This window comes from Macrobrachium nipponense, chromosome 5, assembly GCF_015104395.2.
Source record: "Macrobrachium nipponense isolate FS-2020 chromosome 5, ASM1510439v2, whole genome shotgun sequence".
NCBI classification, from domain to species: domain Eukaryota; kingdom Metazoa; phylum Arthropoda; class Malacostraca; order Decapoda; family Palaemonidae; genus Macrobrachium; species Macrobrachium nipponense.
The window spans coordinates 5,972,447-5,989,122 of record NC_061107.1 but is presented as its reverse complement, the minus strand read 5'-3'; the positions used below and the strand labels follow the sequence as shown (position 1 = coordinate 5,989,122).

Below are 16,676 nucleotides of genomic sequence, written 5' to 3'. Positions count from 1 at the left end.
TGTGTGCAGACCTTTTACTTGGTTGCCACATTGTAAACTGTTTTCCCCATCTTGAAACAGAGCGCGCAGATTGATGAAGATACTGCAAGCAGTGTTCGCAAAGCTCTCTATTCTCCATTCACGATAGTAGATGCAATATGTGGGACTCTGATTGGGATCGGTGCGTTGCTGATTCTTGTAGGTACCTGGAAGTTCATTGGTGTCAGGGTAAGTAGAACGATAGTGATTGAAGATTTTCATTGAGTATTTGTGTTTCTTCATATGTTAAATGGTTTCCAACTTAGATTATCTCTCAAGAACTCTACTGCCATTTCAATAAAGGATTTAATAACGGAAAAATGGCTAACCTACTCTTTTGTGTTCCCCTGCAATACTATGCAAGCCAAAGGCATTTTTCTTTCAGTGGAAGTACCTCTCATTTTTTAAAAACTGAAAATGCCTTATATGAAAATATTAAAATTTCATGCAAATTTAAATTTGTTCACAAAATAAGATTCACTTGTGCTTTATATGGAAAGGATACATGTGAAACTAATGTAAGATTTGTCACTTTGTTTTACCCATTTCAAGTTTCTGTCCCTGACTCTAAGCAATATTTCTTCTTTTTCTGTTTACAGAGAGCCCGGAACCAGCAAAAACTTTAATGAAAACACATTCAACCTCGTAACCAGGAAGGTTATGGAGGCAAAGAAGACTGTGATAGATGTTTTAAAGATACAGCTTTTAAGTCTTTCTGCCTTAGATTCGGCCTTTGACGTGTTTATTCTTTAAGGCTGTGACTCTGATACCCTGACAAGGTCATTCATTAGGTTATCCCCCACGAAATCCTGTACGTATAGTTGTTATTTGAGTGCTGAAAGTGGAACTCTTATATAAATTCTGTACGGGTTTTGGAACTGTCTTTGTGCAATGTTTTTAGATTTTTTTTTTTTTTTTTTTTTTGCTGAAGGACATTGCAGTTGGTCAAAGGAATGAGAAAAGTAGTAATTTAGCCATAACATGACAAAAAAGGAATAGACCTGAAGGATTTCCAGATTAGTTTTGTGTGTTTGTGTGTTTTGAAATTAGTGGCCATAGTGAGGTACTGTTGTGAAAATTCTACAAACAAACCAAATGATAAGAGAGTTAAAATATACAGGAATACATTGTCAAAGGCTAGAGTCAGACAAACTCAATATACAGGAAACTTTGACTGAAAAGGATTGATTGACTGAACTCTCACAGGAGATAGGTAGCACAATGTATGATAAAAATGATCCATAGATGCACGATTTATGATAAATATCTTTGGAGGGGAAAAAACTGAAAAAGCTTTAAACTTATATGAAGAGAGTTTGAGCTCTTATTTGTGATTTTGCTTGAATTCTTTGCCTATTCATATAGATGTTTAAGTATTTCCCTCCAAAAATCTGTAATCTTTATATTAATTAAGGATAATTTCAAATATAGAACACACGTTTGGCTTAATGTGAGCGCATCAAAAATGTTTAAAGGAAACCTCTCAATTTTTATGTTAAAAGGTTCATATTTACAATTCCACATTTGGTTTTTGCTCTTATGTTCATTTCAGAGTACAATTCCATCATTCAAATCTCAATACCTTACACAATGAATAGCAAAGATGAGCATCTGCAATTGCAAGGCATTCTGTGATAAGTCAGATTATTGAAGTTATTTAAAGGCAAATTATAATTTTTATTATTTAAGGTCTAAAGTGGATACTGTGACTAAAACTGCTCTGTGGAATCCATCTCCTACAGTTCCACTCGTCCTGCATGTAATGTGGAATATGTTTAAGGTACAGTCATATGCTTGGATGCTGCCTAGACTCGATGCCGTAGTTTCAGTCATGAAGCAGATGGCTTCTCTTATATAAGTCATGCATGTGAGGGTTAGTCCAAAATTTTCAGGTTAAATGAGACTATTTTTGGACTTGTGATTATTATTACAAAGATACAAATGGCTTATTGTTATTTGAGAATGCCTGTACAGTATAATGCTGACAAGACAGTTGATCCTAATATACTTTTTCATGGTCACAGAAATAGGTGATTAAGTTTATTTGTTGTGGGGTGATGTTCATCTGAATATAAAAGGTAACAGTATTTTTTTAGTTGATTGTCATATTACTAAGAAGTATAATAAATTCAGGGGTGTTTTTCAAAATGATTTTATTAATTAATTGTGACATTGAACCACTGTAAATTACACATACTGGGTTAGATTTTTCCTTATGACTTGTACGTGATGTAAGAAATGAATTTAGCTACAGAAACAATGGATGACTGCAAACGACTGGTCATCAGTTGTTGAGTAACTCATCTTATTTTCGGTTGTATTTTGGTCTATTACATTCTGTCCACGTTCAGATTATTCTTAACTTTTACGGGTAGATGTGACTGTTCTGATGATTGAGGGATGACGAAAGCAACTGTGTAACGAAATCGTGCATGTCAGTAGCTCGTGATTCCAGCATGTTCTTGTATTTAGCTTTTTATATTGCAGAACTGAAAGTTGATGCATATCGTGTGATTCAGATGATTCTTAAGTGAGGACTTGTTGTAATTGTATTTTGAAATTCTATGTAATTATTGTACAGTTTTTATGTGGGGAAATGGTTGCATTATTACATAGCAGTAATTGTATATAGATATATATGAATTTCCATGTTATTCACTACAACTTAGACCTCCAAGGCAGTTGTAAGCAAAGAATTGATGTAGTATTGAGAAAATGTGCAGTAATGGTTACACATATATTAATATGTTATTTATGACTGTGTTTTACAGTATATTTTATATTTTATGACATTTTTATGGCAGTATGTAAATAGATTTTATTCACAGGAAAATAAGGAGATGCACTTTTTCTTAATTAAGTCCCAGTGTAGCTGCACCTACCACCAGTGTGATTCATACCAGACCTATGGTTCGTTTGAACAAGGCCTAGTGGCCTGACAAAATTTCCTTCTTATTTTCAGAGGGTTTCTCTGGGGGAACTCCTTTTAAAGTTTCATTTTCTTTTAAAATCCTTAATGGCCAAATATTCCTTTAGGTTATCATTTGGTATTGCAAAACAAAATTCAGAGATGAAATTTTATTAAGTATTATACTCATCTCTTGTCATTTTTTACCTCTGGGAAATCGTCAGGTCTGTGATATGGTCTCTAGGCAAATTGTCATACGTACAACTTCCTTTGTACGTCTCTCTCTCTCCCTAACTTTTTATTGGCTTGTTTTGCCTCTTATGGTTAACAGAGCCATATATACTCATTATGCCTGTGAGGGGAAGGGGCAACATTCCAAAATGGCTTTATTCTCTGTCTTGGTCTTTAAATTTCTTTAAGTTCCCTATAATGCTCCTCTTTAGTCTTTCACAGCCTAGGGTATGAATACTGACAGTATTTTGTTCTGAAGCAGTTCGGTGCTCAAGGATTGAGTATGTTTCTTATTTATGCGTATTATTGCTTCAGACTTAAGTGCAATATTTGGGATTACAAAAATCGAGCCACCCAGAGTGTGCCAAGAATTATTGCTCTAAAGTAACCACCAGTAACTCTTCATGGTTGTAGTTGAAGATTAAGCTAGCCTTATGCTAGCACAGGCTCTTGCTCAGAGAGCAGCCTTTAGATAAGGGTGTACGTACGTCCTTTTTTTTATGTACTTCTCCAGCTCTATGGGTGACTGGTCCATCCTTTCAAGTGCTTTCCCATTGGCCGTATGGCTTCGCTTTCATTGTATCACAACAGGTCCAGTTATGAAGTCTTTTAATACATGTCGTATGTCTTCTCCAAAAACCCTGAGAGACTTCAGCTTCTCTATGTATCTGGAAATCAGTTACCTTTTCACTATTTCTCAAGCCATGTGGGGCTGCTCTTCTGTTAAAAACTCAGCATATTATACAATACACGTATTATAATCAGTTTTTCATTCCATTTACTTTTGGACCAGAAGTCTCTGGACACCATGGTGTATCTTTGCCCTTTTTCAAAGGAAATTAATGAAATACCTCTTATGACTTGGTGTCCAGCTCATGGACTGTATTTTTCTACTATATCTATTTTTATTTTAAAAATTACAGTGAAAAGGCCTGTATGACTGGTGCAATGAGATGGCACTGAGAAAATTAGGGGTACTTATAATGTTGACCAGTGATTTGCAGGTGGTGTTGAAGACAAACTATGATATAGTAATACCAACCTCCAATCTCTTCGTGTTCAGCACTCACTTTTTAGTATGATATATCTGTCTGAACATAAAAAATCTTCTGAAAACTTTGGGTAAGTTTATCTAAACGTTTCTCTATTCTTTTATCAATCCACTTAACGAGAAATATTTTTCATTTGCTTCTGAGTAGTTAATCCTCTTCTGCCCTTAAAATCATTTTGGAAAAATTTTTTCTTGTGTCATATTTCAATATGATTCTTACTATTCTATATAAAAATGTCGGTTATCTTTGTGTTAAATTACAAAAACTCATGTAAATGGTAAAACAATTGTAAGTACATATGTATTTTGTAGAGAGGAATGTCAGTGTACTCTTAATATTTTGGGTAATGTGTAATTATGTGACATCTGACACTACAGTATTGTGAAGGGAAAATAGAATTGTCAAGAAAATGAAGGTATTGGTGAATGTTACGGAAAAGTTGGGTATGTGTTTTGAAAAATACAGATATACTTGAGAACACTTCAAGGTCAATAATTACTTTTAAAAGTGGTAAGTTCATAAGTATCATACCATCAATTATATTTTTGGTGCAGCAATATTTGTCATTTACCATATTGGTAAATATATTTAATCTTTTGTACATTACATTACTGTACTTTCTGATGCTCGAAAGTGTTCATTCTGCTTTTTTTCTCTCTTTCAAATAGTGAAGGTCACTCCAGTTGCTTTTACAGCATCATCATACTTTATTTAGATTTGCACCACCAGCTCTCTGTTATACCCTTGGGAAAGCTTAGTAAGGCAGTGCCCACTTACCATCAGCATTGGTTACTGGCAATCCAGTTTTAAGGCGCTTGTCTAGTGGCGCCGATCTCCGGTTAACAGTGCCGTTAAGCGAGTTACTAGTGCTAGTATCACTGAGTTTAGGTTAACCATGATTTTCGGTTAGTGGCGCCTGGCTGGGAACAGAACTGCAGCTGTTTAACCAGAGGATTGCCTGTATTATTTCTACTAAAGCAACTAGAATTCTGATTGGATCCTCTTTGAGAATTTGATCATCTTATGAAGGTGTTGTGGTCTTTTTTCTGATTTAGCAACTTACTTAGTATGTAGTCACAAGTATTGAATGCGTTTCTCCGCATTTTATGTTAATCATTTTTGGGTTTTCATTTTCTATCATGACAGCTGTTGTAAGAAAGGTGTATTGGTCTGGGTCTAAAAAAAAAAAATTGATTTTATTCAGATGTGTGATGGTCATTGGTCAAGAATTCTAGCTTTTGTGTTGAAGGCATAGCTCTATGATGTTGAATACTGTATTGTATGCCCACAGTTTTAGAGATTTGGCATGTACTCCTAGAAAAGGTGTACATACATTGTATTTACATTTAGTGTGACTCATTAAAATTCACAGGGAAGGATATCATGAGATGTTATATGCATATTGTGTGTTAAAATTTGATAAATGGTCTTAGGTGCTAGTGACCAATAATAGTTAAATATCTTTCATTGCAAAGAGCTGATTGTTTTTCATAGCAATGTTTTATTCATGATACATTAAAACTTAAGAACAAACATTCACATTCTTGAAGAAAAAGTGCTGACATTTATTTGTTTTTAAACCTACCTCAGTGATTTGCGCTGTCTTTTGTAGCTTTTTTCTAGCCATGTTGTAACCTAGTTAGTAGCACTAGTCACTCAAGAGACGAGGTGCGAAATTCTCAAGGCAGACTTTCAAGCAAATTAATGTGCCTTCTTTCACATTCAACAGTGTGTGATTAGTAAAGGAGAATCACATGATGAAAATGCTGTACTATTTTACTTCCATGAGAGTGTGTTTGTGAGGAAGAATGATCTATTTTCTTGTAAATGATGCCGTAGTGACTTGATTTCAACGTGGTATATGTTATATCAGTGACTAACACATGAAGAGAACAATTGTGCCTACTGGTACTTGTCACATAGAACTTTTATGCACATGTATCACAGTTAAACCCATCATTCCAACTCTCGTAAGGAACTAGGATAAATGGCACAGCCTTTGTGAAACACAATACCAAAGGTGATTCTTCAATTAAAGTGCTGAAAATACACTTCAGAATGTTTTAGAAAATCTGTTGGAGGAATTTTATACCTAACATACTCTTTATGCAAACTTCTCTTCAACTTAACTTGACGAGTTCCAAGAGATGTAGTATTATGATTCTTAAACCATCTGTCAGACAAGCAAATTCTTATGTAAACATGAAATGAAAACAAATGGGAAAAAGAAATATTTCTGTATTGGAAGTTGTTGGTCGCCCCAAGAATTCAAAATTTCGCTATGTCAGTAAACAAATGTTTGTTTATTGGTAATTAATTCATCTTGCTCACTGTTTTATGGCTTTTTTTTCTTTTTGTAAATGTAATACAATAGCATTCTTGGGAACTCGTATTGTTGTGTCAGATACTTGTACACGAATGTATCCGATGTCGTTTTTGTCAAAAATATATTTTTCCTTGTAAATAATTCAAAAATCATGTTGACACAAAAATACAGTTTATGAAAAAATGAAACATGAAACCTATATAAAAAATCACTTCTGCATTTGTTCCATCCATATATAGCAGTTTAAGAATGATATTTGTTCATACATCATATGTAATTCAGAAATAGGAATTAACAAGAAATATTCTGCATTTCCTTTGTAAGCTATGTACTGTAATGTATCATAGTGTAACTTACTCCAAAGTTATAAGTTCTTAATTGAGACTAATGTTTACAGGAAATGTCTGTATAATTGCAGGTTTATTTGACCTTTTTTTATTCAATAAGCTGTCTGGTAGCAGAATTTGTTAAGAATCTAGTTTTATAGATTATTTTTGCATTTTCACATTTTCACATATGGAATTACTTGTTCAGTACCTTCATCAGGGATAAAGTGTTTAGGGGACATTCTGTATATTTACATGTTAATTTTACTTATTCTAACTTTACTTCAATTTAAGAACTCTTCAATAAAAGAAGCAGTCTGTGGTAGCAAAAACTAGTAAAAATCTAGTTTTAGAGATTATTTTTGCATTTTTAAACATGAGAATATTTTAATTTTGGATAAAATGAATAAAAGATTTCTTTAGGTCCCACATGACTGATCAAAGGAAAAAAAAATGTAGAGCTGATGTTAATTGAGTACTAATCTTGTGAGGAGGCGACCATATATGTCTGAGATAAGTTTTTTTCTGTACATTTATGATTTCATTCAAGTACGGGCTCCTTCCTAAAGTTTTACACAGGTATGCTTATGTAAAGAGGCCAGGTTGTTTGTCTCATAGGCCTCTCTGTACAACAATGTTTGTTATAATACTTTAAACGTCAAATGTAGACGAAGGTGAGGTCACACAAAAAGTAGAAGAAAACAGACTAATTTTAGAATTATAATTGAGAAGATTAATTCAAATTGTGTACATACTTATTACGATTATTATGATTACTGGAGCAACCTTCGACTCTGAACTAGCTCTAAGGAGCTGCCTCTCGGTCGCATGAGAAATCTGAAATAGGCAAATTTAGACCCTTGCCGTCCTTTGAGCGTTTCTCAAGGATACATGAATCACATTGTATTGTAAAGAACCAATGCCATACCTAAATTTTGCTGTGTATCTAGTTATGTGGTAGAATACTTTTTTTTTTAAACTCAAATCTACCATGTAATGTTTGCCCAGTAGTGATTTGTGATTTGAAAAAAAATATTCTTGCCAGTTGATAACATGTATTTTAGCCACCAAATTCCTGGTATATAGTGAACGGCATGCAAACATGAGGCATTCCTTTGTGAATTGTGGAAGATCGTGCTTCCTGTCCATTCTGCTGAAATAGTTTATGTGATATTTGCTAAATGCTGTGCATATTACTATTAGCATGTCTATGAATCACAGCAGTTCACTTAATTGCTAGATATAATTACTAGAGATATTGTACCAGGTGTAGACTGGAAAACAAATTTTTCAGTATGTAACCTAAACAAAAGGGAAAGTCACTCTGCATCTCTTCCTCTGTAGGAAAGTTACTGAATGTTTGATAGACAAAAGGTACTTTCAGTAGAATCCTGTGCTTTTGCAGTGAATAATTATCAATTTTGGCCCTTAATTCGATATATATATATTAATATATATCTATTAAATATATAATTATATATTATTATTATTATATATATTATATAGTATATATAATATATATATAATTATATATATATTAATTTGATATATATATATATATATAATATATATATTAGTATATATATATATGTATAAATTTTATATATATATAGATTTATAATATATACAAATTATTATATATATTTATATTAAATAATAAACACCCAAATACCAATGAGAAAGTGGTTAGATCAAGTGAATTGCATCTAGTCTTATTTTTTGTGTGGTACATTCTGCACAATAGTGTTGTCGCTAGGTGTATGACAAATAATTACCCACTGAAGTTATCAACTTGTACAGTCACAAAATGACATTGTTACCAACGAGTGCAAATAACTGAACTCTAGGAAAATGCCAATTGATATAAATTAACACTGCGCATAAAAGGGTTATGACCCACAATGCCAATGTAGGTTAATTATGTAGCCTTTCAATAGACCACAAATTGCACAGCTCGTAACATTTATGTATGCACATATATTTTTTTGTCATAATCAAGGCTGGAGAGCTGACATTTTAACAAATATAGTACACTATAGTTTTTATAATGTCTGTATTATATTCTCTATGCAGGGTTATAAACCACTAGGTCAAGTTATCTAAGATTGTCTTCTGTTTCATTTCCATGTGGTGTTGTTATGTTACTGACATCAATGACTTATTTTCTTACATATAAAGACTAGTTTATTTTTGTTGGCAGTTTCTATCGTTTTCCCAACAAAAGATATGATTCTGTAGTCAGTTGCAGTTTCCAAATGATTGATTGTGTCATGCTGAACCTAACTTAAGTGTGGCGATCTCTCTGTACACAATCCAAACTATTGCAGACCAAATACCGTATATTTTTTTATTAATTGTTGTTGATAAACTATTGCTGTGGTGTTATTTTCTTGAGTATTGTACATTGTGATTATGAAAGGTGCTTTCTTATCCAATAAATGATTATTCCAGTATATAGTACATATGTATTTTTTTTCCTTTTACTCACCAACCTGAGTTTTATTTTTTAAAGTGAATTGCAGACTCCATAATGACAAGTGATTTACTTGTATGAATTGAAATAAATTCAGCAGTGATCATCAGATTTGTGCAAAATTTATAATAATTGGTCAACAAAATGAATCCAGGAAAAACTTATTTATTTGAATTAATCACACAAATATGCATAACTTGAGGTTTTGAAGATACTTTAGATTATAGATCCATTCAGTGTTTTAAGATTTCATTCATTAAAATGACGAGAAATAGATATGGGTTGCTTAATAAACCAACTTTATTTCTAGAAATGGGGAAAAAGGAAGCATTACCTTATTTTTTAAATTTGACAGATGTCGTTCTCTCCGGCAAAGGCCAGATAAGATAGCTGAGAGATATAATACCAACGACAAATATTTGGGAGGTCCACTTCAGAGTCGTCAGGGGTGTCAGTCCAAGCTTGTAGCAATAATAAACGGCAAAGAACACCTCAATAATGTGGATTGACATCACAGGAACAAAGCTGCGGAAAAAATTAGGGATTTACAATTGCTTTTATAAGGTTTGGGGAAATACTGATTTTTATAGTCTCGGTAATTATTAATAGTACACTCGCAATAATTTATAATGTCTTAATAATTTATGTGGGGTAAATGCAAGGGACTGAGTTGTGAAAAAATATATAAAAATATGACATTCTTTTGTAATTCCTGGAATTCAATCATGGATTTTATTCACTTTTACCATGAATACTTGAGACATTCTAAACTGTCATGGATGCAAAACGGACAATGACATTTCCATAGATATTGAAAATTTATAAAACTACAAAATCTACTATTATATTGTTGTTTGGAAGTCTACTACAATGCAGTACTTATTGCTTTTTGTATTCTTTGCAACATAAATGAGAAATGAAACAGAATCTATCCTATTCACCAAATACAGTATGAACCATCTCGACTCAGCAGACGCTTTGGGTGTCTGCCTTCCCGGTGTGCAAAAAAGTCTGAGAAGTAACAAAGGTCTTATATTACAGCCTACACTTGAAATATTTTCAACATATTTTACAGCTAACAGCAATTCTATATATACTACTGTAGTTCCTAATCTAAACTATAACCTGTACTGATACTACACATTCAGTTTAAGAGAGTTCATGCAACTCAGAAATGCTGTTACCCATGTGCCCTACAATAAAATCTTTAAAGGAAATTTAGTACTTACATCAACTTTACGGCTAAATTATGCTCCTTGCCGAGCCAAGAGAGGAAGGGTCCCAGATTGGGTACATAAGCTAGGAGGTACCATTCTGGCCACTGCCATGAGATCTGATGAGGAAAGTGCAAGTTAGTGACGAATTTCATTGTCTTTCAGGTAAGCAATTTATTTTTTAATAGCATGCAGTCCACTGTATGCTTAGTTGTCTTTCAAGTAAGCAACTTATTCACATAATCAAATACTGTATCCTTGCATATATACATATACATATCAGCTTATTTAGTCAGCGAATATGTTTATTAATTGTTTATTAGTACCTATAATAGGATATATAGGTAAAATCTACTATGTACATAGTCGTCTGGAACAACGTGAAAGAAACATAGTGGGTAATAAATGCATTAGTACATAGCCAATGAATACTATTATTATATTTATTTATTTATAGTAATAGGGCACATAGGTAAGGTCCTTCACATAGTTCAGGACAAGGTGACAGGGACAAAGTGGGTGGTCATGGTTATTTAGGAGTGTGTTCCAGCAAGTAATTTAGGGATAAAAACAAGTTGTACAGGAGAGGAGACCATGATGAAAGGATGATGACTTATGAAACTTAGAATAAAAGTAGCTTTCTAAAGGGAATGCAGTTTTGTGCTGGAGTTATTACTCTTAAAAAGAGGCAGAACTGAACGTACATTAATAAAAGCAGTTAAAATAATTGAAAGAAATCTAGCCGAGGGTATCTGTATGGTAACTAAAGGGTTTTGAATGAAAATGCACCATTATAGGATAAGTGTCAGATGCTATGTATAGCAGCAACAGAGTACTAGAGTGACTGATCATGCTGACAGTGTAGTATATGTAAGAACATGTCGATAAGAGTGACTGGTTTAATGTAGAAGTGGAATACTGATAATAATATGCTAAATTTCAAAGGCTGTTTGATTTACTTGTGATCAGGGTTTTAAGGGAAGTCAGGGATAGAATGGAATCAAGGGAAAATGACAATGCTATACTTACGAACATAAACAGCAATCCTAAACCGATGAAGACTGTAATGCCTGGGTAGGTCAGAACGAAGTAATTGCTATGGACTCTTCCCTTTTCGGTCATTTTTTTTTTTTTTTACCTTGCCCTGGTGGAGAATGAAATGGATTATTATCATGGAAGAGGTAAAATTTGTTTATTTAATATTAGTTACGTATGAATATTGAGTAGTAGACTATCTCACACTGGGATCGAACCCAGGCTTCTTGAGTGATAGCCAAGGGTTCGATCTTACTGTGAACTCTTCGTAAACCATCAAGTAGGCAATTGTGACATAAACTGGAATTATGAGTTCTATTGCCAAGATAAAAAAATTGCAATGAGGAATGATAGTAATGTGGTCACTATAATAATTATAATAACAATAATAATAATAATAATTCATGCCCCAAATATTCTCTGTAGGGTTCAGATTATAAAAATATTTCCCAAACAGACATATGCTGGAGGAATAAATTAAGCATAAGCCTACTTCCCTCAAAGTTACCCTTTGACTAAGTAGGCTTTTAAATGTATCCAAAGTATGTAAAATATAACTGTTTTTTTTTTCAACTTCTGTGAGACTCCCATCAGAATGGTTAAAAAGGATAAAACATTAAAAAAATATTTCGTGAAAGTGAAACGGGATAAAACATTAAAAAAAATACTTAGGAAAGTGATGTGGTCAGCTACATAGCCAGTCGTTTAAGGCTTCATAATTCCCAACGGTTGCGAGATCACACATCTACAGGGGGATGACTCGTGGCTTTTAATTAATGAATATTTATGAACGTTGCCTTTTTAAGGTACATTAGAGGAAATGGGGTGTTAACTCAGAACGCATGGGTGCATGACTTAGGATATACAACCCAAGACCTAGACATTCACAATAAAAATACATTGATATATTTTTATAAAAATGATATGTAAGTTTTCTTAAAACTCCGGCAATATTGCGGTCTTAAACGGCTCAAGCAGATCAATTGATTAGACTTCCCGTCACGTACAGCTGGGATTTGAACTAGGCTAAACACATACTCACACACAAGCATCGATTTTCAAATATTACATGTTTAAGGTTATGATATGACATCAGAAAGACGGACCTAATACTCACATATTTATCCAAAGAAGAAACTGAATATAGGAAAGAATTTAGAAAAATTAAACTTGAACAATTATAACCAGGTAATATTCAAATAGTAAATCAGATAGAAGTTGTATTAATTCATATAAAGGAATTATTATCGGTGAAGTCTCTAGAAATATCTTTAAACATTCTTCTTGACGGGAATGCGTGGACGTAAATGAAAAGTATTATAACTACACTTTAACATAATTAACTGGTAAAAATGCAAATATTATCAGTGAAGTTTCAAGAAACCTCTGCAAACATTCTTCAATAACGTAACGCCATGACGCAAATTAAAAGTATTGTAAGTAACACTTCAACATATTAACTCATTAAAAGTAAAATATTATCAGTGAAGTCTCAAGAAACCTCTGCAAACATTCTTCAATAACGTAACGCCAAGACGCAAATTAAAAGTATTATAAGTAACACTTTAACATATTAACTCATCAAAAGTAAAATATTATCAGTGAAGTCTCAAGAAATCTCTGCAAACATTCTTCAATAACGTAATCCCCAGACGCAAATTAAAAGTATGAGTACACTTCAACATATTAACTCATTAGAAAAGTAAAAATATATCCAGTACAGTTCCAATGAAACCGTCTGCCAAACATTCTTCAATAATCGTAACGCCAAGAACGCAAATTAAAAGTATATAATAACACTTTAAGCTTATAAACTCATTCAAAAAGTAAAAATATTGATCAGTGAATAAAGTCTCATGAGATGAATCTCTGCAAACATTCTTCAATAACGTAATGCCCAGACGCAAATTAAAAGCATGATAAAAACAAACTTAACATACCTTGCTGTCCGAACGAAATTGAGGTCCAAAGTTCGCTAAATAAACATTCAGTGACTCGAACCTTCGAGACTGAAGGTTGCTATGAAGGTAAAGAGATGATTACTAAGAGGCTTCTGGAGGCAGACCTTCGTCGAGGGAGATCTCAAGGTGGACTAACTGATGGCAAGAGGTGGGGCCCGATTATATATAATATATTATATATATATTATATATATATAATCTAGATATATATCTAATATATATATATATATATATATAGATATATATTAGTATATATCTATATATATATATATATATATATATATATATATATATATATATATATATATTATATATAAGCTCTCTAACACATTTATATAAAATTTGAAAATTAAAGAAGTGTATAGATTTCTATAGTGAACTTATATTTCTGCAGGAAATAAAAGTTCGCGATGAAAAAAAAGCGAGAAAAGAAAAAGAACTAAAATAAAGGAAGAAGAAGAAGAAGAAGAAGAAGAAGAAGAAGAAGAAGAAGAAGAAGGACATATTAACATCTGTCGTCTCGTCAGTCTTCGAAAGCTTCCCTGTTAAAGTCACAATTTTCTCTCATATTTCGAAAATACCGCGTCATACTTACGCTAAATACGCATCAACATCATTAAGAGATATTCACATACCTCTCAGGTCACTTTGTGATCGAATGACATCCCGCAGCTCCGCGGAATTAAGCGAAATAATGGAGGAACTTCGTAATGTTGTTTATTTTTAACCGCCGAATCTTCTTCCTCTTCATCTTCTTACGTAGGAACTAGAGACCTGGCTGTGCACTAAGGAAACTGTTCTGGCCCGTCAATTTACGCTTATTTACGTGAGTACAGTGAGCGTATTACGTCTTATTTATTAGATTATTTAGATAAATATATTATGCGTACGTATGTAAACGTCTTATATATTATAGTATTGAAATAAATGTATTACAAAGAGCGCTTTACACCTTTTTCATGATAGAGTCTGTAAATGTATTATGTGTGTGTGTGTGTATGTAAACGTCTTGTGCATTAGAACATTTAATGAATGTGTTAGGTGTGTGTACAAACTTACACATATAGCATTCAAATAAATGTGGTACTATGTGTGTATGCAAAAGTCTTAAACATTATAGCTTCTAATAAATAAACGCGTTAGGTTATGCGTGTGTACGTAACACAACATTATTCCACGAGTTGAATTACACAGGTTACTTTTGCTTGTTTCATATTACTTATGAAAAAACATTAGATCAATACTTTTACATGATTGTAGTTATGTTAATTTATGTCTACTGGGATTCTTTGGTTCTAGCAACAAAATGTTTAAGTTGTTTTAGACGAGTTTTGCCTGTTTTCTTCGTCATTAGCTGTGTTTTCAAGATAAGGTATTTGCTGTAAGGATAATAAAAGACTAACATTCACAATTAAGATTTTACTGTTTCTATGAATACCCTTATTCATAATCATGAGCTCACACAATGTGTAGGTTTGTACTAGTTTGCCTATATGTAAACTGTCTGATATAAAAATTCATATTTCATAAACTCCAAAAGACAGGGGGGCTTCGATAGGCCATAAATTTGTGCGTCTGTGGGATTTGATCATTATCTACATGATCTTTTTTTAGTATCTGAAAGAAACAAGAAACTTTTGTATAAATCAAAATCATATTAAGTCTAGACTCATAAAATCGAAGCAATCTGCTAAAATAGTTTTACATAGTTTATATTCTATTAAGGCAATACAATGATTATATATATATATCTATATATATATAATATATATGATATATATATATATAATATTAATAATACTATAATATTATTGTATATATATAATATATATTACTATATATATATATATATATATATAATATTCCATTAATGTATTTAGCAAACAGTACATACTGAGCCATTTCAAGACAAAAACTTATACTTGCCTAACACATACATTCGAACACTTAACCCACACGCACACATGATTGTTTTGTCGTATTACGAATAAAGTAGATTATAATTATTGATGCAAGTACCAGGAACTCTAGGTATTCCCTGTTTCTGTTTAATAGAAGAGTATTTTGCTTCATATATATTACCATTTACCAAGGTAATCTAGACCTAGAGGTTGGATAAATTTTGTCAAAAGTATATGCCCATGTCTTATGATAGGTCTATGGACGGATGAAGCTTATCAAGAATTGAAATGTTTCGGAACAAGTAACATTTAAAAAAGTTATATTTTTCCAAATCAACATAGCGCCTAAACAAGTGTTTACTTTAAAAGTTTTTTTTTTTTTTTTATGAATTAGGCCTACTACAGTATGATCCAGACATTCTTTGTAGCATGTACTAAACACTTACCCGACTTAATTTCTATATTTACAAAATATAACAGTCGTTATGAAGTAAAAATTAAAATGGCGTAGGCTTAAGACTTCAGCTAACTGAAGTTTACAATATTACAGTTTTATAATCTTCAAATTGTTAATCTCAAATCGTACTTTACTGCAATAATTCATCTAGGCTGTAGTAAGGAAGGCGAAGAAATATATATTAAAAAAAAAAAACATGTAAATATCTATCACAGCTACGTTTGTTAATCTATACTATCATGAAAAGCATGTAATTTTTTAAAAACCGTTTTGTTTATATCTTTTAAATAGAAACCTTGCTAGCATTATTTCTCTTATAGTACAGTACGTCTGATCTTATCATATTAACCTATTTGTACGCGGGAATATACAAATACAGGCACGTGTGACCCATGAGTTTTGTTATCAAGATTAGGACCAAACAAGGAAGTTAATTTTAGGTTTAATCTAACCCATTAGCGACTGTATAAGGCTAAGCCAGTTCTAAGATACTTTTTTTGTATAGTCAGCTGCTTTAGTTTAGAAAGGCCTTATGCCAGCACGGGCCCTTTTGGAAAAGAGTTGAACGCTATGAGAAGCCTGGTGTAGCCCTCAAGATTCGGTCCCAACCGACTGAGACAAAGCTAAATTAATGTATTATCCAGAAAAATACAAAATTAAAATAGTATTTTGGTCAGGCTGTCAAGAATCTTGTAACAAGAATCTTGCTATTCAAGCTTTGAGAGAGAGAGAGAGAGAGAGAGAGAGAGAGAGAGAGAGAGAGAGAGAGTTTAC

At 32.6% G+C, this 16,676-nt stretch overlaps 2 protein-coding genes across 7 annotated transcripts in view; one reads left to right on the top strand and one right to left on the bottom strand.

The window, feature by feature from the left end:
* The window catches only part of LOC135215154 (lysosome membrane protein 2-like), a 117,854-nt gene extending 110,014 nt beyond the window's left edge, over positions 1-7,840 (top strand). For all 6 annotated transcript variants that reach the window (XM_064249606.1, XM_064249607.1, XM_064249604.1 and 3 more), the window contains exons 10-11: positions 61-207; positions 618-7,840. In XM_064249606.1, coding sequence (XP_064105676.1) covers positions 61-207; positions 618-644 — 174 coding nt within the window. In that variant the 3' untranslated portion in view covers positions 645-7,840. The remainder of the gene's footprint in view (positions 1-60; positions 208-617) is intronic.
* On the bottom strand, positions 51-14,326 carry LOC135215156 (uncharacterized). Its single transcript, XM_064249610.1, has 5 exons — positions 14,180-14,326; positions 11,578-11,692; positions 10,564-10,667; positions 9,669-9,859; positions 51-185 (listed from the first exon to the last, which is right to left on the bottom strand). Exons 2-4 carry the CDS (start codon positions 11,668-11,670, stop codon positions 9,670-9,672), a joined length of 387 nt encoding a protein of 128 aa, XP_064105680.1. The 5' UTR covers positions 11,671-11,692; positions 14,180-14,326; the 3' UTR covers positions 51-185; position 9,669.
* Positions 14,327-16,676: the final 2,350 nt, after the last annotated feature.